Source organism: Trichoplusia ni, chromosome 2 (assembly GCF_003590095.1).
Source record: "Trichoplusia ni isolate ovarian cell line Hi5 chromosome 2, tn1, whole genome shotgun sequence".
In the NCBI taxonomy this organism is placed as follows: domain Eukaryota; kingdom Metazoa; phylum Arthropoda; class Insecta; order Lepidoptera; family Noctuidae; genus Trichoplusia; species Trichoplusia ni.
In genome coordinates, this window is record NC_039479.1 from 2,598,305 (window position 1) to 2,622,901 (window position 24,597).

The 24,597-nt window shown below is 36.9% G+C and overlaps 2 protein-coding genes across 5 annotated transcripts in view; one reads left to right on the forward strand and one right to left on the reverse strand.

The window, feature by feature from the left end:
• Positions 1-775: 775 nt before the first annotated feature.
• On the reverse strand, positions 776-9,622 carry LOC113503276 (ubiquitin carboxyl-terminal hydrolase 14). 3 transcript variants are annotated; one of them, XM_026885140.1, is made up of 11 exons: positions 9,494-9,610; positions 8,574-8,752; positions 7,570-7,677; positions 7,243-7,357; positions 6,789-7,044; positions 4,203-4,359; positions 3,472-3,537; positions 3,007-3,189; positions 2,480-2,591; positions 1,849-2,028; positions 776-1,392 (listed from the first exon to the last, which is right to left on the reverse strand). In XM_026885140.1, exons 1-11 carry the CDS (start codon positions 9,507-9,509, stop codon positions 1,262-1,264), a joined length of 1,503 nt encoding a protein of 500 aa, XP_026740941.1. In that variant the 5' UTR covers positions 9,510-9,610; the 3' UTR covers positions 776-1,261. The 3 variants fall into 3 exon arrangements, with proteins under 3 accessions (XP_026740941.1, XP_026740925.1, XP_026740933.1); XM_026885124.1 differs by lacking the exons at positions 7,243-7,357; positions 7,570-7,677; positions 8,574-8,752; positions 9,494-9,610 and having other exon boundaries at positions 5,569-6,849; XM_026885132.1 differs by lacking the exons at positions 776-1,392; positions 1,849-2,028; positions 2,480-2,591; positions 3,007-3,189; positions 3,472-3,537 and having other exon boundaries at positions 4,267-4,359; positions 5,569-7,044; positions 9,494-9,622.
• A 70-nt stretch (positions 9,623-9,692) lies between these two features.
• LOC113503298 (ras-related protein Rab-23) overlaps positions 9,693-24,597 on the forward strand; it is a 40,489-nt gene continuing 25,584 nt past the window's right edge. Inside the window, exons 1-2 of one of the 2 annotated variants that reach the window (XM_026885153.1) lie at positions 9,693-10,422; positions 17,980-18,010. In XM_026885153.1, the coding sequence (XP_026740954.1) occupies positions 17,985-18,010 (26 nt within the window). In that variant the 5' untranslated portion in view covers positions 9,693-10,422; positions 17,980-17,984. The remainder of the gene's footprint in view (positions 10,423-17,979; positions 18,011-24,597) is intronic. The other variant, XM_026885161.1, reaches the window with a different exon arrangement.

The following is a 24,597-nucleotide window of genomic DNA, read 5'->3' on the forward strand; positions in this document are numbered from 1 at the left end:
GTTCAGCAGTGGACGGCGATAAGCTGAGATGATGATGATGATGATGATAGTATGGCTGCTGTTAGTAAAAACTTTAAATACATATAAATGCTTATTTGTATGTAAGGGTCCACTTTTAAGACATTACATTCTAGTTATCATAAATATGAACAGTATTTTAATATGAAGTCTTAGGTTTTTCTTACGTTTTCGAGTCAAGACTCTGATATTTGACGATTGTAGTGTCCAAGTATCTAACGCCATACTAAATCATAGAGATTCGTACATCGGAGATTTAAGATGAATCATATAAGAACTGGCTAGTAAGAGATAGCAGTATTCGTCTATATAATCTAATCCCATCTCTATCTAATCTTGACATAAAAATGATCAATTAAGGGCAGTTATAATTGCACAGTGATATTGTATATCTATTCTATTGCATACTCGTTACAAGAGTGGCGCAAAAGCAATAAAAGATCAGCATTCAATGCTACACCTAAGATAAATGGTTAGAAACATGACAAATGACGTCATTGTTCACCTTACTCATATATCTATATGTATATCAGAAGTTGCAAAAAAGGTCCTCCATACGTTTATTTAAATGATTTAATTGATAAATTAGAAGCTCAAAGCGTTATTTTAAATACCTAATTAATTATTATTATTTACTCAGTTCTACAAATTGTATGTAACATTTGATGAGATCTACGAATTTAAACTTGACGTTCCTTGAACGGAAATTATTTTTTTAACCCTTTTTAACTATAATCGTGTAATTAAACTCTCGCAGTACTTTACAGCTCCATTTATTTATCAATTAACCTATACATGACGTCACGGCTAAACAAATCGAAGTACATTGCACAATACAAAGTGAACCCTTCATCCACACAACTATAGGTTACACTGACAATTCAAAATATTATTACTGTAAATAAGAAGAGTAAATACTTTTTGATTGAACTTCACTCATCCGCTCTAACAGAAGAACCACATCTTTGTCTCACTCTTACGACCAAAGGCTGGGTAACCGTAAAGGGGACAAAACTATAAAGACTGATAGTTAGATCTCTATTTATAAACAAATCGCTGTAACTCCTACACTAGACATCTTCAGACATTAATTATCAATGTTTTCAATGCATTGAATTATGACGTCATAACACAGTAAATAGAATTGCGATCAGTGTAACGTATAGTCGTGTGCTGTCAACCTCCAGCGAAGGTTGTGCGAGCAGACAAGTGAAGCGGGTTGCGGAGGGCGGGCGGGCGCGGACTACGCGAGGGCGGTGGGCGGGACTCCGGCCGTGTCGTCGCTCACGTCCGTCACCATGGGCTCGTCATCCTCCTCCGGCAGCTCCAGGATCTTGGGCCCGTACAGCAGCAGGTAGGCGCAGTGCCAGTCTCCTGGGAATTAGAAGGTATTTGTTTGTAGTAGCTGTAAGCATGGCAGATGTTTAATACAGCATTGAATATTAAACCTGGGAGAGGTTGGTGTTTACATTGTGAAGGAAGTTCGCTGGCGTTGGTTGGTTTTCTTAAATAATATACATTCGTTATTCCATTACAAAGTATGAGTCTTTTAGACCTGATACCGAACGGGAATGTCCGATTATGTCACGGCCTCTCGGTACACAAAGGGAAAGGAAGGGAACGTAGTTCAGTAAGTCTAACGCTCCCTTCCGCTCCACCCAAGGCGGGAGGAGTAACGAAAAGAGTGTATTTTCTAATAATAAGTTGAGAATTTAGAGCTTTGTTAACGTGTTACGAATTGATTTGCATCACGGACTCAAAATCAAGGCGGGTGATAGCGCTATTTGGGGTAAAATGACTTCCAACTATGGCCTGTAGCAGGCTGCATACCTCCGCCGCTGAGCTTGAGCACCTCCTCCTCGGTGACGGGCGACACGGCGTCGTCGTCGCAGCGCAGCCAGCTGTCGCCGCGCGCCACCCACGCCACGTAGTGCCCGGACGACGACGAGCGACCGCGGTGCGTCAACACGGCCTGCAGGCGGTAGTAGCCGCTGTTGTTGCTGCCCACGTCTGATATACACAAAACAATATAATACTAACAGGATATGGAAGACTAGGTAGTTATTAAGACTCTGAACATATATGTATATGCGCTGGATAGTGAACGCAGGAGGCGTATAGACGTTGATAAGGCGTGTTGTTAGAGCAAATACTGCGACAATCTGTATGAATACATTTTTACGTTTCGTTGCGTGTTTAGGATAGAATCAGAATTGAGGTAGTAAATAGTGCTGCAGTAACTGAACTTTGAATTTTTAAATATTTCTTCTGCGCGATTGTTAAACACAATAATAGAAGTTCTCTTGAACCGACTTTAAACATATATGTGCCGACCGCTGTCGGTCTTAAAGATAAGGTATAGTATAGGCTCTGCAAGAGTTTGGGGACATAACGCTGTAAGTATTGTGATCCGATGTAATAGTAGTGTCGTCTTCATTAACGCTTTGATAAAACAACATACCGTTTTCGAACCAGTATGGTAAGGCAGTCTTTTTCTTGATTTCTTTACTGCTGTCGCCATGGTTTTTATTTCTGGCATTTAAAGACGCCTCCACTTTCGCATCTTCTAATTCCTGAAACAATAAAAGTATCTCATTAGGTATACAGTAGTAATTAATACTAGTAATACAATGTTTCAATCAATCAAAAAATGCAGCCAATCGAGGTCACCTGCTGGAGATGAAAATTGAATTACATTTTGAATGTAATTAAATGTTTGTACACCCACGAGACACAAGGATTAATACACTTTAAAGCCTACAATTAATCTCCTTGTCAATAACTTTTGTGAGACAGATTAAAAATTGTTTAGGAAAGGCTGACTCACGGGTATAACGCGAGTGAAACTTAGTCACGTCTTAGGCCGAACGTCAGCTCATGATTAAACACTCAAGTTGGGCCCGAAACTAGGTGGTCAATCCCGAAGCACGCGAGAGTAAAACGTTTTTGAACATTTATTAAATTTTTTATTGTTCTTTAGTACCCTACCTTGAACTTGGACCTCATGGGCGCGAGTCGCTCCTGCAGCTCGGGCGAGCACAGCTCCAGCACGTCCAGCTCCAGCGGGAACTTCACGTCCTTCAGGATCTTCGCGTTGATGGACTCCTTCTCCTTGTAGTAGAAGCGGACGAACTGCACCGTCAGGTACGCCGGGAGGCGACTGATTTTACTCTGCCAGGAAGATAAAACATAATAAAACTTTGGTTACCAGTAGAATATATGTTTACTATTGTATCCTTAAGGCTCAACTATACTAGTCTTTAACGTCTTTAAAGTTAACTTGATAGTGTCGTAATATTATTTTATGGAATTTCTTGCTTCTTCTAATACTTCTGAGAATGTCATTTTGGAATCACTAGTTCTGTAATCTAAAGTTTCTTAAAGTGCCTGTTTTAGGCCTTCTTGAAGGATTATTTGATATTGATTTAATGCGGATGATTACATTATACTTACGGTTTTCGTGTAGATAGCATCCCTTCCTAAAGTTTGTGACATTTTTGTGATCTGCTCTGCCATTTTCTGTAAATAATAGCGCACATAGAAGGATCATTAGCGATCAAATTTCATGGCGATTAACCTATCTTTCGTTAAATAAATGAATATGTGTTTTAAATCTATGACCAATGTTGTATGCTTTTCTATGTTTTAATAATAATATAATATTCCACAACTCACACACAACGCCATCTAGTCTCCAACTAAGCATAGCTTGAATTATAAGTACTAGATAACTGATAAACAAACTTATATATTTCTAAATACATACATAACATATATAAATTATACCCAGACACAGAACAATTGATCGTGCTCAGCACACAAACATTTGTCCTGGGTGGGAATCAAACCCATGACCTCCAATATAGCAGTCAGGGTCTCTAACCACTAGACCCACAGGCCCGTTAATAATGATAATAATGATACCATATTGATAAACTTACTTAGATTACTAATAGTCTATATAATTATGTTGAGGCATGAGATATTGTAAATTTTGAGTACAATTATCTATGGATTTCCGATTAACACATTGTTATCTAGTTCGATGTTGCATCCGAGTCCAATATCTGTTATCTGTACCAATTGAATAAAATATAGCCAACAACTTTTTTCCCAACACTAAAAAAATATGCCAACAAATTTGTGACCTCCCCGACACTCAAACAAAATGTCTTTCAACTCACAGATCTGAGCCCGGACTGCAGATACTTGACGTCCTGCGATATGAAGCAGGACAGCTGCAGGAAGGACTCCGTGGTGCGCGTGGGCGGCTCGTCCGCCTCCGAGCACACCAGCTCCACGTCCAGCGTGCCGCCGAAGTACTGCTCGATCACTGAGGACCTGCGTACGTGAGGGTAGCAGTGAGTAAAGCTGATAGGAATGGGCAGTAATGGGTAGAAGAAATTTTGCATAAGTGTAAGATTAGTAACGAGTAAACTCGTCAAGTCAGCTCATAATTAAAGTATCCAGATAAATACAAGTGAATAAATTGTTTTTAAATAAATAAGAATCAACAGGAACCTTCAAAAGCCTCAAAGAAAAAAGGTTTATGTAACATAACACAATTACACGTCTTTTATATTTAAATTTATTTATAAAACGGCAAATATGCGAATGATAAGTCCGTACCAGCTGAGAACTATACAAGTCTGATTAGAGATGACAAAGATTAAACCTTTTTAATATAAATCAACTCAAAATGACATAAAATATATTTTAATTGACGCGTTCAACAAGCATGTTTCTACTGTAATGATACTTAAATTAAGCAATTCAAACTTACCTTGTTTCCTTACCATCAGTTGAAGGAATGCTTGCACAAAAAGCATCAAGAAGTTAGATACAGGAATAAGCAGAAATAAAGGTGAATGAGCATAAAATAATAATATATATATTATATATTATTTATACATAGTTCTCCCAGGTTTAACATTTTCTAATGGATGAAGAAATAAGAAAGTAAGAAATGATGTGCATGTTTGCAGTGTTTTGAATAGCCTCGATTTATTTTATTGTGATACCCGCGACCCAGTCCGCGTGGGCTTCCGATTACAGCGCGGAGTAGTTTATGTTTGTTCATAATTGGATATTGACGTGATCAACGGTAAAACAGTACAACGGTATAACAGTAGTCAGGGTTGGAACTTCATTAGTGAGCCACTCGATAGCGTTAAAAAAAAATTTTCTTTGTTTCTTAATACAAAGTATCGTATGTTACTTCTAAAACCTCCAAGAATACAACACAAAATTTCATGAGGATCGGTTGAGTAGTTTTCGTAAAGCACATTTATGTATTAGTAGGGATGCTAATGTAAAAAGAAAAGCACAAAATTCGATGTTTGACAACAATTTATCGGTTTCTTCCGTTAGAATTATAGAAAATGTAGGGGAAAAGAGTCGAGTGCGTCACTAAAAGTGGTCCGCGGTTCAAGTTTGTCATTGATATTGCAGATACAGATCAGCAGATGGCAAGCTGCGCGGGTTGGCAAGCCTATGCTGTAGCCCACACTGCTGCGCCAGGCCGCCGCCCATACAGTGTGGGCGTAGTACCTGAGCGCGGAGGCGCCGGGCGCGGCGGGCAGGCGGGCCTGCAGCGCGCGCACGATCTCTGTCCAGCACTCGGAGGCGTCCTGCTGCGCCAGGCCGCCGCCCATACAGTGTGGGGGTAGTACCTGAGCGCGGAGGCGCCGGGCGCGGCGGGCAGGCGGGCCTGCAGCGCGCGCACGATCTCTGTCCAGCACTCGGAGGCGTCCTGCTGCGCCAGGCCGCCGCCCATACAGTGTGGGGGTAGTACCTGAGCGCGGAGGCGCCGGGCGCGGCGGGCAGGCGGGCCTGCAGCGCGCGCACGATCTCTGTCCAGCACTCGGAGGCGTCCTGCTGCGCCAGGCCGCCGCCCATACAGTGTGGAGGTAGTACCTGAGCGCGGAGGCGCCGGGCGCGGCGGGCAGGCGGGCCTGCAGCGCGCGCACGATCTCTGTCCAGCACTCGGAGGCGTCCTGCTGCGCCAGGCCGCCGCCCATACAGTGTGGGGGTAGTACCTGAGCGCGGAGGCGCCGGGCGCGGCGGGCAGGCGGGCCTGCAGCGCGCGCACGATCTCTGTCCAGCACTCGGAGGCGTCCTGCTGCGCCAGGCCGCCGCCCATACAGTGTGGAGGTAGTACCTGAGCGCGGAGGCGCCGGGCGCGGCGGGCAGGCGGGCCTGCAGCGCGCGCACGATCTCTGTCCAGCACTCGGAGGCGTCCTGCTGCGCCAGGCCGCCGCCCATACAGTGTGGGGGTAGTACCTGAGCGCGGAGGCGCCGGGCGCGGCGGGCAGGCGGGCCTGCAGCGCGCGCACGATCTCTGTCCAGCACTCGGAGGCGTCCTGCTGCGCCAGGCCGCCGCCCATACAGTGTGGGGGTAGTACCTGAGCGCGGAGGCGCCGGGCGCGGCGGGCAGGCGGGCCTGCAGCGCGCGCACGATCTCTGTCCAGCACTCGGAGGCGTCCTGCTGCGCCAGGCCGCCGCCCATACAGTGTGGAGGTAGTACCTGAGCGCGGAGGCGCCGGGCGCGGCGGGCAGGCGGGCCTGCAGCGCGCGCACGATCTCTGTCCAGCACTCGGAGGCGTCCTGCTGCGCCAGGCCGCCGCCCATACAGTGTGGGGGTAGTACCTGAGCGCGGAGGCGCCGGGCGCGGCGGGCAGGCGGGCCTGCAGCGCGCGCACGATCTCTGTCCAGCACTCGGAGGCGTCCTGCTGCGCCAGGCCGCCGCCCATACAGTGTGGGGGTAGTACCTGAGCGCGGAGGCGCCGGGCGCGGCGGGCAGGCGGGCCTGCAGCGCGCGCACGATCTCTGTCCAGCACTCGGAGGCGTCCTGCTGCGCCAGGCCGCCGCCCGCGCCGCGCTCCGCGAAGCGCGGCGCCGTGGCGTGCAGCGCGCGCAGCAGCTTGGCGGCCGCGCCCGCGCACGCGCCAGCCCCGCCGCCGTCCAGCGCGGACATCGTCTCGCTCAGGGCGGACGTTAGCTCGCCGGCTGTGCCGCCTCCTGACGCTGGACAATACCAATAATCAATTATATAACAACATTAACAATCTAAAACACACTTAGACGCCTTGAAAGAAATGTTATGAAGAATACAAAATCGAGCTTTTTTCTTTTCAAAAATTTTATCACTTTCACTTGCACGCTGACTGCGCGATTACAATGAACGCATGAAATATAAAATTGTCGCAGAAACAAAAAACTTACATTTATCGTAATCCAGCAAGGCATTTTTAAGTTCAGGTACTGTCTTCAGGCACTGTACTGTAGCGTTCATGTAGCATGTGTTACCCAAGTTGATAAGACCCTCAGGCATGTCCAGCTGAAGCAAAACAAATGATTTTTTTCATACTATTACAAGACATGCCTTAGCAATTTGAACTAATGGAAAAGTAAGACGTCGAGTCATGCGACGTCGACATCGCGATGTATCGGTAAAAAAAGCAGAGGTGATATGTCCCTGAAAATAAAGTCACTTTACTTTTTATAAGAAATCAATTCATAGAATCTATTAAAGCAACAAAATCAACATACAGCAGTAGCCAGCTCGGACTCGTTCATGTCTTCGACAAAGCGTGTCTGTTCCACAGGAGCTGCGGGAACATCCTCCTCCTTGCTGCCCATTACCAGCACCAGGGCATTCTGTAACAATAATAGCAAAACTACGTAAGAAAACTCGGCAAATGAACCTAAAATCAAAACAAAATTTTTTAATCCTTAGCCTCACCAAAATTCGAAAATGTTAAATTTGAGAGTAAAATGAAAACTTGGCAAAACTGAAATAAAAGGTAGCTTATGAGAATTTTGGTTTAGCAAAATATTAATAGAAATCAATTAGCATCATTTAAATAACTAAACTATTGATGTAAAAAACATTAATCTTATTTAGAAATATGTGATGACTAAAGTGTTGTTTACAATATACCAAGGTCAAACAGAAAAATGATGACAGTCATTGGTTTTTAAATCAAGATTCTACTTTATTAATTTGATGTTCCATTTAGGCTTACAATTAGTTATGTATGAATGAAAGAAGATTGGATGAATGATGAAATTTGTATGAGGATTTATTTCCGCTTGTAATTAATTCCCTATGAGGCTGGCATAGTCCCTTCAAGTGACTGAAGCCTTGACAATGCTTAGATTTTTAAAAAAAAGGTTATAATTAGTTTTATTTGTGTCATTTTGTGTAAGTTATAAGAACTTTTCGTTATAATTAACTACAAAAGCTTATAGCAAAATACCACTTATACTATATCAGGGCTGGTTTTGTTTTGATGAAGAGAAAAATTTTACATTAAAATTTACAATAAGCATTTCATAGACGATTCTTGTGGTCAAAGTCATTTGTTTACGTACTTAATCTTTTTAACTAAACTTTCGTCGCATTTTCTTTTAAACTGAGTTCTTCTATAAAAAGTCACACTAAGATTGTTTACCTTCTTTTAAAGTAGTCCCTAGTCCAGAGCGGCAGACAAAATAAAAGTTAAAGAAATCAACTAATTACGTATTGTCCTGACTAAATAAATAGAACTTACATTAGACAGTTTGAAGTTAGCCCACGAGTCATCCCTCAAGGTGACTCCCTTGCAGACCACCTTTTGTCTCTCGGGCTGCACCCCGGTGAGGGCGAAGATTTGTGCCTTGAACACCACCGGCTCATCCTCGGTGTTCACCTCCACATCTGGGTACATCTCCTTGCCCCATTTTACTTTAACTGAAATATAGAGCAATTGGTTAGTAAACGTCATAAATGGGGTATCAAACATGGGGTATTTTTGATGGAGTATTTAAGAGCAAATACAGAAAGTTGGTTGTTTCATCCACAACTGAGTTTTTCAATACAGGATAAAATTTAAATTACAATAGAATTACTACCTGTACATGTAGTTTATAATTTACAATAAATTCATTACATATTTTTTTATTAGAAAAAAGAAACTAATAAGTGAATAGATAATTGTAGTTGTAATTTAACTTTTTTTTGCCCAAAATGTCTGTAGTAAATGCTGTTGCATTTACAACTTAACACATCGTCAAATTCTTATTAGAATTTCAGATTTGTAAAAAAGTCCTTTCTACTTTTGTTTCTGCCAGTCTAGACTAATACATTTATACAGATATAGAATAAAGATAATATAGATAGAAGTAAAAAACATATCACTAGTCGAAAAGCTATTGGCATTTATGCGAAAGAAAACATAACAAACGCCGGGTGCGAACCATAGGCCATGACAAAGCACTTTTGCCACGAAACGCATGAAAACAATGCTCTGAGTAATGCTTTTCTATGAAGAAACATTAAAGTTCTAGTTTAAATACTTTAAATATCCTTTCATACAGCTAAAACCGTATAAAATTAAATACAAATGACAGTTGGACACAAAGTAATAACCTCAACGCTTCTAGAATGATTTAGCATTTTATATTAATGTTTAGTAACAGCTTTAATAGTTACCTGAAACCTTAGGCATTATTGAGTATATTCAAGACACGCTAGGAAGTAGTTAACAAATATAATTTCACATAAACTTCTGAGAAATTGAAAGTCACGATTCGCATTCGGAATTTCGGAACAATGACAGGATTGACAGATGAACTATGAAGATGACAGGTGCTTTCGTATCGGCAATTCCGAAACGTTTCGATTTACGCTTTGCCCAGACGAAAATCGATAGATCGCTGTGTTTAATATTTTTTTCATTATAATATATTGTATCAGTGTTTTAATGGGCTGGAGGCAGTTTAAAATAAAACGTGGGTTTTCTTTTTATCACTTGAGGTATACTGCAACACCAAGGCCACTAGTTCTGATGTTAAATTATTAGTTAATTAGAACCCTAACGGTAAAGTTTTATGAACAACTACCTATTTAAATGAACGACAGCCGCCGCTAATGCCTGATGCCTAAATCAGATATTTGTAAGATTTTAACTAATATTGATGTTATTTAACATTTACATCTTTCTTGACTTGCGCATAAAACAGACAAACCTACAAATGTCTATTTGATTGTGCACATACGGGTGAGTAACATTTTCTCGAAGGCTTTTTCTCATGTGATCGCGAGTCTCAATTCACGCGGGAGCTACACGTTCGATGAACTTTCCAGTGGCGAAGGCTGCGCAAACGCCTCCAGGCGCGACAAGCGCACGCCAGTCTCCGGCCGCGCCAGTCTCTACACACACTCTACACGTGCTGAACGTTCGTATAATATTTACCGTGATTCCGCGATTTTCTCACGACATCAGTTAATGCTCACACTTGACCAAGTGCTCTGTGAAGTGATCTTGAAGTGTTTATTGCCAGTGGATATTTACATTTGTTGATAATGTTTGCCGGATGGTAATTGGGCTTCTTGAGGAACATCGACTGCAGAAGCCTACTGTAAGTTTGCGAGCTTTTGTGGTTAGAATAAATGTGCAATGAGTTTATTGTTAGAAGTAACTTTACAGGTGCGGAAAAACATTATAAAACTTCTTAACACTCGGTAACTTCTGACAATCCCTTCTAAGACAATTAATATTGGGTACTTTTGTTTATAATGCCTATCCAGAATTGTACAATAAAGCAAAACTTTTTTCAATTAAAACCAACATAGTTTTTGGAAACATAATTCGCAAAAAACATATCGCGTGTAACGAATTTATTATTTATCTACAAAAAGGGTCCAAATCCAAGAAAGTAGGTAAGAACTACGGAAACATAAATATAATAAAAGATTCCTAAATGTCCCAATTGCATAACTGGTTCCTACAACACAAGGTACAAGGACGTGAGTACGTTGAAAACAATAACCGTAGCTCGATGCTCCATTGTTGTATTGTCTTATGAATTACATTTGTTTTAACACCCAATATTACAAGGGTTTACCACGACACAATAACTCCAAACAAACTAGATTCCAGCTAGTTTACATTCATATTAGCATGAGCGCGTTTTGAATACAAAAAAGCTTTGGGAAATCGAGGACGCGGATTCCTCGTGATGTTTTTGCCTCCATGGCGTGAGGAATTTATAATGCGGTACCAGGACTTTACGTTTCATTTACCTGACGCTAATAGCCCGGCCGCCGTCCGCGCAAGCGCAGATGCCATAATGATAACATTTCGCTTTACTACTTACTTGTTCTTGTCGTGCTCAAAGCTCTCCTCACTGTACTTATGTTTTCCTAGTACTTGGAGACTGGTTGACAATGATTCTATGTAAACAATTTTAGTTTTAAAGCATTATCAAAATGCTCGATGCCGACTCAATAATCTAAAGGCATTTTTTTGTCCCTTTGCTTGATTTTTTTCTCAATTGTAAATGAAAACAACCTTGGGAAAGGTTAATTATGCAAATTGACGTCTCAAGAAATAAATTCGGTTCAAACGCAATTGACTGTGACGAACTACTCACTTAGGCGTCGAATTCTCACAATTTTTGTTCATACCAATTAATTATCTCGAGCTGAGTTTAATCGTAAAAAGCCTAAGAATGATTAATTATCCGCTAAACGTAGATTCCACTGTTTTTGTATGAACGAATCTGATACTTTCTCTGTTGCAATTTTTAGCACACTTCTAATCGTTCAAAGGTTTTGTTTTCGATTTCTTTGTAGTAAACAATTATAGTGAAACTGTCGAGAGAAACAATTACGAGCATTGACTGGAAACACAAAATTGTGTTTTTGATTATGTGTTTCGAAACTTCATTAATAGCTATTGTCATAAGAAACAGATCCTAGATCGAACGAGTATGTATTACAACGTGTGCAAGATTCTGCGATACATTTAACAATTTTATGTTAGTTTTAAGTAATATGTATACGAATAGGAGAGTCTGGGACAATGTTCTTCTGTCTGGTGAATCAGAGAAAGCCCCCGAGGCTAAATGCGGCAAATCTCCATTTACAATGGACTAAGGGGTTGAATTTAGGCGTAGCATGGATCTTTTAATAAAAAATACAAAATATTTCGGTACTTGCATCAGGCATTTCTGATAGAGATCTGTCCATAAAGGACGCACCACCGGTCGACCGTCAATTGTTTCCTTTTAAACAAGTTTTGGTAATTAAATAGTTTGTAATCGCAAAACCTTATGTAATATTACAAAGCGTTTAGAAAGAGCCTGTGATATTTGTGTAGTATAATTCATTGGATGGAAATATCAGCAAATGAAATTATATCTCGAATACGAAACATCTACTCTTTTAGGATTTATTCTAGTTAAAATTATAACCAACACAGGTTGCATCATATTTAAAAAGCCGACCATCGAATTAAAAAGAAAAAAATAAGGTAAAAAAATGTAGACGTGCTTCATACTGCAGTACAATGTTAAATGGTCACCAGACTCATTTAGCCGCATATTTTGACGTAAATAAGACGATTTGGATGCTAATCGTTCGGATTTGGGTGTAATCCGATACCGAATCGAGATTTAAAATCTAATTGTCTCTTTGTTTTCACTCCGTAAACACGTATTTTTGAGTCTCAAATTAAACAGACTCTATTACTAACATAGTAACATGTAAGTCTACAATAAATTATAAAAATGGCGAACTCTTTTTTGAATTTAATATCACCAAGAACGGTCTGTAAAATTTTGTAGAATGCAAAATATAACTTGAAAATTTTTGTTTATGTACTCTGTATAGATTTACATTCTATACTATCGATAAGGCACGCACTAACAGACATTGTGTCGATGTGTTTCCTGAACACAACGGCTCCAAACCACAAAGCAATTAACCGCGGTTTGAGGTTTTATAGGGGTGTAGAACCTTCTTGCTTGGATGCACCATGCATTGTGTTACTAAACGCTAAATTAAGGAATATTCAAGAGGAAAACTTTCGTCGAAATCTGCTAAAAGTGTCCATTTACCCGTATATAATATTTTTGTCCCTTGGTAAGTGGACCCGGGTTGTTTTCAGTTGGTGGATTCCGACATATCCCCTTATCGTGCCCTCGGCGCGGGTTGAAGTCATTAGAGTTTCACCCCGGACAAAAAAAAAGTGAAACATAATAGTAACGTTCTTAAAAGTTAAGCTGTAACGGGTATTACTGCAATGCGATGGAAGTTTTTGTCTTAAAACACCTAAGTAGGTGTCATAAAATAAACGTACCTAGATGTGAAAATAAAAAAACCACTAAAACCACAAGAAAAAAATACATTTCGAAGTCAAAGGATAAAACTAGTTGATAGATAAATAAGGAAAACGGACATGTTTGTTTTCTGAGAATCTTCGAACAAATTCGACTGTTGTGTAATAAAAATTGATGTCTTAATTAAAGAATTCGAAATAATTCCATAGTTTATATTCAATAGTATATTTATGCATACCTTTGACACGTTTACTAATTTCCTAATGATATCTATGACGTGTGATCGTGTTGAATAATAAAGCTGTTCTAATAAACTACGTAATATGGATTTCCGATTTACCCTAAATAAATATTCATTAGTTTTATCGGTGTTAGTTGCCTACTGTTTTATGTTAAGTTGTTAATTTAGATTTTAGTATTGACACATGAACTTATTGCGAAATCAGAAGCAGTTTTATAGCTTTGTTTTCATGGAACTTAGAAAAGGCTCTACGTTGCTCTACAAAAGTAAGACTAACTAAAAGAACTATAATTCCTACACATATTAAAATTTGCCACCTTACTTTTACCATAGATTACTAAATAGCTCTCACTCAGACCATCAGTCAATCAATAAAGTGATATTTTTGCAATCGTCAATGTCAATAGTAAAGTTTCAATGTATGAAAGTGAGACTTCATTTAAAAAAGTCACGTGACTTTGTCCTGTCATCTCCATACATTCGATTGTTTTCTATTGACGTTTACGATAATTATAATATAAATGTAATTTGGATACGGGGAGGCTTATTTAGGGCATCTATACTGTGGTGGCCAGTTAATAGGCACATAAATACCTACCAATGACGCGAAATTTTTGACACATCGCAATGAATTTGGCTCTACTTTTTACTTTCGTTCTACAAGTAGGTACTCGATCAAGGTCACGTGCAAAGCGTTTTGTTTTTATTGCCGATCGTTAATTTTTATATCTCCCGACAAGATCACATTTTAATAACCAGAGAAACTATTAATCATATTTTTTATAAAGCTTAAGACCTAAGTAATGTAACATCACGCTGACTTTCTGAAATAACTTTTGTTCTAAATAACTTCATACTAAGATTAGTTTTAAAAACAGGTTTTCATTAAGAAGGTTATTCTTTACTTTTTAATCCCTGTCGAAGTTTCTTTACATTGTTATTTAGATAATAGTAAACTGAATATGTAAGTTCACATAGTTATAAGATGTGTAATCATATAAGGCGCGACGGTAATCGACAGAAAATCATGTCCTCATGTGAAGATAGAAATTGTAATAGCCATGTTAGTATTTGTTTATTTTAAATAAATAAAATTCACAATCAGAAAACATTATTTTATGAAACAATAAAAAAAAGAAGCAGGCAATAAATAATTCGACGTAAAAGAAACTGAAAATCTTATAAAATGGAAGAAAAAATCTCATTGTAGTAATAATATGTGTTAATTACGATGCGCGGACGTAAATGAGCTCTCAATAGTCGCGATAAAATAATGCCATTGCCGTCTCAGATTAATGAAAGTGGGAAAAACAAATGAAACGTGAATACGTCGAGAGCGTTTTTTCTTAAGATTTTTTTTCTTCTTTATACTTATAGTGTTGTTAGACTGAGCATAGACATCTAACCGGACATTATGTGAATACATAAGTAATGATCACTACAAAGCAATTATGACTCCTTCACTGGACTGTACTGTCAATAATCGTGTTGGATGTTGTCTTGCTTTAGGTACTAGAAAAGTTCATCAGAGCTTTTCTAGTACCTAAAGCCAGAATATAAAATATTTACCCAATAATTTTAAATAACAGTTTTCGCTAGTACTTCATCTTTCCTAAATGATTAATATTCTAAAGTACGATAAGTTGTTATGGAAAACACAATTGGGAAGCTTATTTTATAAATTGATGTCCAATATCACTAATCAATAAAGATAAAATTATTTATTCAAGTACAATCATAGCGTTTTAAAGATTAATCACAAGTCAACTTCAACAACACTCATATTTTTTAAATACCTACACATATTTGCTATGAAGTCGAAACTTTCACTCGTATGTCTGATAGTCATAAATAATCCGGCTTTATCTCACACGAGATAAACACGTAATAACAGTGTCAATACATTTGGGGAGGAGTCTGTAGCACGGCATTCATTATAAAGTAGAGACCGTTTCCAAATGGTCTCCATTTTACTTTTTTTTTTACGATTTTTAGTCCTTTAAGGAATTTAATCGTTATGTCGAAGGGGATTTCCCAAACATTTGATTCACTTGCTCAATGACACCCAGGCTGAGGCTCAGCGGTCGTGGAAAACACAATTGCTCGTTAAGCTTGAATCGAGAACTTGCGATACGTCGCGCTTAGAGAGCTTGGCGTGGTGATCTCAACCACTCCGCTATCGAACACTTACATTTTTCTTCGTTGATTGTATAGAATTGTTTGTTGTTTACATTTGTAATAGCAAATCTTCTTTTTACAGAATGTATACAGAAAAAACAATATAGTTGGTACAAATTGAAAAATAATCAGATGTAACACGATATTCTTTACAAAATCTTGGTATTACATAAATGCGATGCCATTTTGTTTTTATATTTTGACAAGGTTGTAAATTATAGTTCTTTTATTTTATATAATATATTATCGTTTCGTCTAGAATTATCATTATTTATTAGGTATCTAGAATAAGCTTTTAGAAAGCCTAACTCGTTTGTATTGCCTAAATTTCAGATATTTTAAAATATTTCGTAAATCTTATGTACATTAAATTTTTTCGACCTTAAAATATTTAAATAAAATCACTCAAAAAATTAGTACGAATTTTGTTAGTATAGCTAAGAAAACAATTGACAACAGCGTAAATTGTAAAGTGCGTCTCACCTGTCAGTGTCAGTAAGCCATTAACGTCTAAAATAATAATAATAATCACCCATTGTCAATCTCCAACGTAAGACTACTGAATAGATTAACCATTACAGATTTAATTATATAGTCTAAGAAGATAGAATCAAAATTTTCTCGCACAATGTGATTACTTTACAAAAGTAGGCTTCACTGAATAAAAAGTGGCGTGCGAATTATCTTAATATAGCCTCCGGGTTCGAAGATAAGAGATATCTCTCAACACACATTAACTTCGATCGAATCAGTGAATGGGCGAAATTTTTACAGATTGAGTTTTTCTCTTGTCGTTTTTATAACATAGGTGGTATATATTTAAAATGAAGATCGAATTTAAAATTGTTTTTTTTATACGCAACCCTCAGTATCGCGAGTCCTCTTCCCTCTTGACCGGCAACCAATAATCTTCCCCCTTAACAACATGTATATTTTGTCAATAAAGACAAAATATTGTTCATTTTTTCTTACAAATGTTGAAAGAATGTTCTAAGTATGATTCAACTAAGTTATAGGTAATATATGGCTTAAAATGTAACTGTTTACAATCTTTCGATAATTAATTGTAATGCATTTGACAATGTAACATTATGGTTAACGTAAGAAATATCACTTGTAGTGTTCGGAAGAGAAACACGTCAAATAAATGATGGCGATATTTGTGCAATATTTGATTAATGACTAAATAAGAAAGCGCCAAGTTTTATGAAGTAACTTTTGTATGACAGGTTCTTTAAAAAAACTTAGATACCACAATATAAAGACTCTTATAAATGTAAAGATTACCGACGTAACTTTTAATCAGCTGTTGATTATCTCATGGTTCATTAAGTGTTGCTTACAATCATGATGATTGACGTATACAATACAATATTGAAAGGACTGTCAGCACCAAAAGATCAATTCTTTTCGAAACATTTGCCTAGTACTTTGGTATAACAAGACAGCAAATGTTTCACATTCACAACTGTTATAAATATGGAGTTGGAAGAAAAAAATCACTGAGGTTTGTGAAATTCCTGACATAGAGGTCTTCTTGGTGGAATGTGTCCAGGGTGAGGCATATAGGCGAAATAGCTTCAGTGTGGGTTTTGTTAATAGTAATTTGGCTTCTCCAAGATTCCAATGTACTGCACAAGTAGCAGTCATACCGTTAAGTCATAGTTAATTGTTAGTTTTTGTATCTTAGCTTTAAGTTCTGTATAATTTATTGCAAAATCTTTTTTAGAAAATCTTTTGTCATTTCAATCCAATGCCTTAAATCATATTTTTAATTAGGTATATAATCCTTATAAATAAGAGTCAAATTTCAGTAACAACTTTAAAATTTTAAAAATATTACAATATTTCATGTTTTACTCCCAGTGTATTTCATAGCTGTGTTTACTACCTAAATCATAGCTTTTCTAAAGAAATGGTTAAAGTAAAGTTAATCTCCAGAAATAATATAAAAGGGAATGTATTATTTATCAACGTCTAAAGAACAATGGAGCGATTTAGATGTAACTCCTGCTACGATGTGGTCTTATATGGAAGGCTCTACCTGAGTCAGTGTCTTAATATGTAATGGATATTGAACTTTGTGTTTGAGATATTAAAGTTGCAATTCCTGTGTCCTCAATCAGCACGTGGTTTAAAGTTGTGCAAATTTTTAAATGACCGCTTTTGGATATTTGGCAAAAAATAACATTAAGAGAGTTAAAACTGAGCTTACGCAAAGGTGTATGGATAACCGATGGCTGATTAAAAAAGAATTGTAATAGCAAGGTACAGAATAACCAATATTTCACAATTGCTTAACCTATTTTCAAAAGCTAACAATTGAAAAAATAGAAAACCTTCTCAAAAGAGTTTAACATGGGGATATAACGACTCTTTTTCATTCAAAACATTCACTAAAAATACTTGTTTTTTTTTATTACATGTACTTCTAGTCAGAATGCCACTGAGTCAACTCCAAAGCATGTAAGTTAAGAGAACATTAATATTTGGGCGCTCTCCAGTGGGTCGTTGTCCAGACGCGTCACGGTTCACGCTCCGTGCCTCCGACTCCTTAACAAATTATTTTTTATTCGTTACCTATGTGTTACTTGTACTGTTACACTCTAGACTTAGATTTTCGAGTTATATTTTTTGAGTAACAAAAGTATGAAACAAAAGACATCAACGCGTTGCACCTTTTTGTACGTACATTTTAAAAATGTTTGCCAATGTTATACTTAATTGCGTTTTATTTAACTCACAATGGAATTTAGTTTAATTATAAAATGAAGTATTAAAAGTGACAATAAAACTTTAAAATAGTGTAATAAAAAAAAAAGCTAGTTAATAAAAATCTCTGAACAACAAAATAAATGAAACATTTAAAGTAACAACGATGATGAATCACAAAGCTTAATAACGCTTTATGTGACATAAACATGACGAATTACAAACGTAATCTTCGTTCACATGGCATTTACATCACGGCCTAAATGCACGACACTTGTACGACACTTACATAAAACAAAATTCGTTAATTAAAAGGTTACATCACAATTTATGAGTTTACAATGGACACCTGATTTCATCTGAAGCATCAAAGGTTATATAATATTATGTAAAACCACGGAAACCGACACACGGAAACAATCTCATGATTTCATACGTCAATTTTGTTATTTCGTTGTTTAGATAAAGTAAAAGTAGGCTGCGATGATTAAAAGTTATAATTTATGGCGGCAAGGGCCGTCAGTGGGTCTGCTAATTGGAGTAAACTTTCGATTAATTTTGGAATTTAGATTGCTTGCTTCAGTGTTGATTGATTGGACAGTTGTTATTGGTGTTCAATGGAATGGTTATTTGAAGTAGAACTACTTTTACCGGATTTTATAATGGTTTGATTATACTTATTAAACGTGTTAGCGAAGGGAGAGTCGATTTATTCAGTATTGACGTCATCGAGTTTAAACCGATTGTTTTTTAAGTATTTACTGTTGATATTAACTAGGTATTGCAAAAAAAAACACAATAGTTTTCTTGATTTAAATTAATTTTGATCTTTCCGAACAATTGTGATTAACGCCTTGAAGTAATTCATTTGTAATTGAAAGAAAACGGCTTAAATAATAAACGTTATTATTTATAAAACAAACCAATCAATTAAATTAATCTTGCTAATCGGATCACGCGAACTTGTCCCACAGAAAAAGTACAATTACTAACTAGCAAGAAACTAAACAGTATTAAAACCATGATCGGTGCACCAACATTAAAAGAACGAAATAATTTTGTCACGCTCGAGTAATCCTTGTCTAATTCATTGTGAAATATTTTCCTTCTGCGTAACCTGTTCCCAAGCTACGTTGGAAACAACTTGCAGTCATGGCGGGGTTCAGCTGTTTATCGAATAATATTATAAAATTATTGCCTCTACAACGATCTAAATCCGTAATTAGTGAGGTTTAAGTCTCTTTAGAGATGTGAAATTATACAAGAGTCATGTCAATTGAAAACTTCCAAATGTATGGAGATGATAGGTCTATGTTTTTGTTGACTTTGATTTTGACATGTGAATTTCATACATTCAAGCGTTTTCTACTAACGTTAGCGATTGCAGAAATGTAACATCGACTGCACGGATAGCCGAATGGTTGAGGTCAAGACACCAAGCCAGCGTGTCGCAGGTTTAAATTACTAACAATAGGAGTCGTCTTTTTTCTTAATGAGGCTGTATTGTAGTGATGCAGATGAATGTCTGTGGACAAGACTAACGAAAAGTTATTTGTATTACTTATTGCAAATGATCGTCTATCCACATACGGCGCGTCGAGAGTCAAACCGAATAGGTAACACCTAGACATTCCTCGCAAGATATTAATGACTCATTTTACTAATGAATTGTAACAATCACGATTCCGTTGTAGAAAGTAAAGAATGTTTAATTACTACGAATGTTGTTTGTGTTATTTATTGCTGGGAGCTGTCACCCGTGGCCATCAGACACGCACGACACTCGTCGTTGCCGGGAAGGAACTAATAGCTATTAAAGTAAAAGACAGATTTTTTTATTATGCTTTCGTCCAGAGCACATTAACTGCTTTACCAGACCACCAGGAATAACCTAAGGAGCCTCCAGCCAGGAGACAAAACGATCCAAGTACCTACTAAATATATGCAAGACTTTGCATATGATAAAAATAATACATTAATTGTTTAATTTTTAACCGGTAACACAACAAAAAGTACACAAGCAAGATAATTAAAAACTAAAAAGATCACTATCTTCCATACAGTAAGGAAATAATAGTAGGTAGTCGATTTATTAAGCAAAAAATAAATAGCTACTGCCTCTCGAAGTTATGTCAGCAATCCATATGATTTTACGCGGCGTCTTCAGTCTCTTAATCCCGTAAAAAAACTATAATATTCTCCAAACCTTGCTACCAAAAGCTAAATCATTACAGCTAGTTAATTTTTCTCAATGATAAATTTATTTCGAATTGTGGTAGTTGCCACCTATGTGTATTCAGAAAGGTCATTACTCCGTGCTCGGATCATATCGCTTCACTAATCGCAAAAATGACTTGACAAAATTTATGGTCTCACGTCTCATATATTATTGGCACGTTATTTATTATTTACGTGCAATCATATTTTAAGATGCTTCCGTATGAAATGGTTCTCGCGAAAGTTCCTGTGCTACAATACTTGTCACTAAGATTTATCTTTTTGTCTAATTGTTTGTGTCTAAGCTGGATCACTGCTGCGCAGCAGTCAGCAGTTAGTTTATTGTATTATCAAGTAAAAATATGTTTTTTTTCTTGATTATTGCACGACAGAGCATCCTATTGAAAGTATTGAAACATTTTGCAGTGATGTAGAGTTCCTTGCGCCGTTTTGTCTTTATAACTATAGAACACCATTCTATAGACCAGGAAGGTGTGTAGGGGAGAGGGATAGTAGATATTTTTAACGTTCAAAATGGACTAGGTTGAATAAATATGTTATGTACGCGAATTACCAAAAAAAAACGGAGTTCAAGTAGTGGTTCTCATAAAAGTTCATTATATATAGATAAAACTGAACTATTATAACAAAAGCCGATAAAGTTAACACAAAGTGCATATAAAACGTGCGTAAGAATAAAAACTTGTGCATCGGTGCGCGGGGCGCAGCAGATGCGAGGCGCACCTGTCGCGTGGACATTGAGGTTTGATTCCTGTTTAGTTTTGATAGTGCTTTGTTCCAAGGGATTCTGTTACTTTATAAATGGTTTGTCGATAGAACGCATAAACTAAAATGTAACGTCGTGTCTGCCTTATTATAAGAGCCAAATATATTATAAGAGTCCTACTCAAATATTGTTACGTTATACTGTGTGTTTATTTAATGCTATTTGCATAGTTTAATTATTAAATGGCTAAAGAAAAGTTCTATACATTATGAAAAATTTGACAGTCGCTCTACTAAAAACTTAAACTAAAAACTACTATTTAACAACCATAGATACAATAGCAATATTAAATTACTAATAGAAATAAATAAAACCTCTTTATATGTGATCTAAATACGAATAAAACAATGCAATATGCAGCTGCCCACATTGCAACTGGCCGCAGAGTACCACAGAGGATGACAGATGCACATGTTATTGGGTCTGTAGTCGCATGTTTACTGCAAGGGCAGTCACCTGCGCGCGCGCAAGGACGCGCCATTCATAATCAAGCCGCTTTGAAAATGTAGGACCACCTGTGGAATGTGTTGCTTGGTCTTAGATAAAGGTTTATTTTAGTAAGTTTTACTTTAAATAATAAGATATATACTAATAATATAAAAGTTTTAGTAACGTTTACTTTTTAATAAAAGTTTCTGTGAAGTACGTAGTTTTTGAATTACCTTTTTTTTGAGAGTTTAATGAGTGTTAGTAATATTAACGGTCTATCGTCAATAAAAGGTTGCCAGTTGCCTTTGATATCCCTGTATACAAAATTGATATTGCGAATAAAATAAACCTGTAAGGGAATTATCATTTACGACTATTTACTAGTTAATTAAATCTGTTTAACTCGTTTCTCGTCTCATTTACAGATGCCATTCTGTTAAATAGAAATTACGAAGATTCACATAATCGCGACTGAAATGGCATTCATAAAACTTATTAATTATTTTATGAAAGCAACATTCAATTATACAGAACGTATTATAAACTACTTGACATCATATAACGTTAACTTTTAGGGTTCCATACCTACGTGGTAAAAAGTCCGTTCTCTGTCCGTCTGTTGCCAGGGTGTATCTCATGAACCGTTATAGCTAGACAATTGAAATTTTTACACACGATTGATTAATGTTTACGCCATTTTACGAAATAATAGAAGTTAAACAATCGAAGTTAAGGTCATAAAATTGCCTGCCTGTCATTTTTGGCCTGTTCTTCGATGCATGTTAAACTAGCACTTCACAAGTTTTGTTATCCACAAATCAAAACGTATTTATTCAAATTAGAGAATTAAGACTTCGATCTAACTTTTCAAAAGTTAAATTACATAAGACAGCACCCATATTCACCCACCCTTCACCACTTCCGAAGTGCTTGAGTGCATAACTGTTTATTAAATACACGATCGTTTAAAACGCCATGAAACTTTCAGTTATATTACTGCCAATGGTGTGTGAAGCAGTAAAGTCGTTTGCAGAAATAACTGTGTTTTTACTGGGTCAGGATTACTGCAAACAAGTTTACTTGCTCGTCTTAACCCACGCGTGATGTCAATGAAACTTTTGAACGGACCAATCCAGTTTTAAAGTTTGCCTTCCATAGGTACTACATATAAGTATCTGTGTTTCGTGTTGTACTGTGCTGGAATATATGACAGGAGGTTGGTTATAATGCAAACTGATCTAATAATTTAAACATTATAGAACATTTGGAAACTCTTAATACTAAAAAATAATATTTTAGGTATATTTATGTTACAAGAATTAAGCTTTTGTATGCATTTACATTTTGTGTTGGAACTTAAACAGAAGCGCAATATATAAAAAACATTAAGCACTAGGAACTTACACTTATTACCTAGGCAGTGATACGGGTATAATATATGTTTATAAGGCGCGCAGCACACGGGAATAGCATCTTAATACATAACTAACATCCTTCTATACATGTACAAATATAAGTACCTACGTATTCTGTGAAGGTCATATTATAAAGTCCGCCCGTGCTACCGTACCGTTGAAATAACGTACAAAGCAAATAACCGCTAGCCATTGAACAGACAAAAAGCCATGAGCCTAAGTACATATTAGAACACAAATATTATTCTTTCAATTCACAAAAACGACATTTTATTGAAATGTAAATGCTTTGGAGATCGAAATAAGTTAAAGGTTTTATTTTTGCTTTCATGTTACATTACGTTATTTTAAAGTCTTTTTGGCTAGTCAGTATCGATTCTTATGATATGGATATTATTCTATATCAATGAAATAAAATAAGCATTATTCCATAATGGATTACCATTTTACCCTTTTCACTATTAGGTTAAAACGTGTCACACTATTTCAGGCGCAGTTGGGTAGTGTTTCGTGTCAATATTCGAAACTAAATTTAAAAAGGCCCAAGTTTCGCTCAAGTACAATTTCACTGCTGTTTTAGATATTCAGTAACAGGCTTACCTCTGAACCTGCCTACCTCTGCCTACCTCTTTAGTCACGAATAATAATGATTCCTTTCCTTTGCTTTTTTTTAATGGAAGACCGTGACAATTTACTGAAGGAAAAAATCTCATTTACAACGTTGGCGTAAAAAAGTATAAAACAACAATATTAATATTATGTAACGGTGTTTTAAGAACAGGAAAAAAAATCAACGTTATTTATAATAATTTCATATAATATATTATGAGTATAGTTGCTGTTGAATTATTATAAACCATACAGGATGCTGTGTCCGTTTAACTAATACAGTTTTTAATTTACTGGATACGAAAAACATTTCGAACAACATTACCTTTATTTTGATTATAAAATGTTAAATGGACTTTAAAAGTAAAAGTAGAAGTACCAAAATAGATTAAAGATACTAACGTAAGTTTATTACCTCGACCAACTAGTTCAGCAATACTTTAATCAGCTAAAATACATGGAAAGGAAAAACCAAAAAAGTATTATTGAATTTATTATTGACATAGTCATAAAGAATCAAATCCGTAAATAAATATAACATTTTAGAATATACATATCTATACTAATATATAAAGCTGAAGAGTTTGTTTGTTTGTTTGAACGCACTAATCTCAGGAACTACTGGTCCAAATTGAAAAAATCTTTTTGTGTGGAATAGACCATTCATCGAGGAAGGCTTTAAGCTATAAACCATCACGCTGCGACTAATAGGAGCGAAGATACAATGGAAAATGTGAATAAATCAGGGCAGGTATAAATCATAACTTATATCTTCTACTTCTACAGCTAGTGTAATATATTGTGCAAAGCGGAACCAAAATACCAGCTATAATGTAATAAATCCAATACAATCAAATTAATTATGATTGACAAAATACATATTA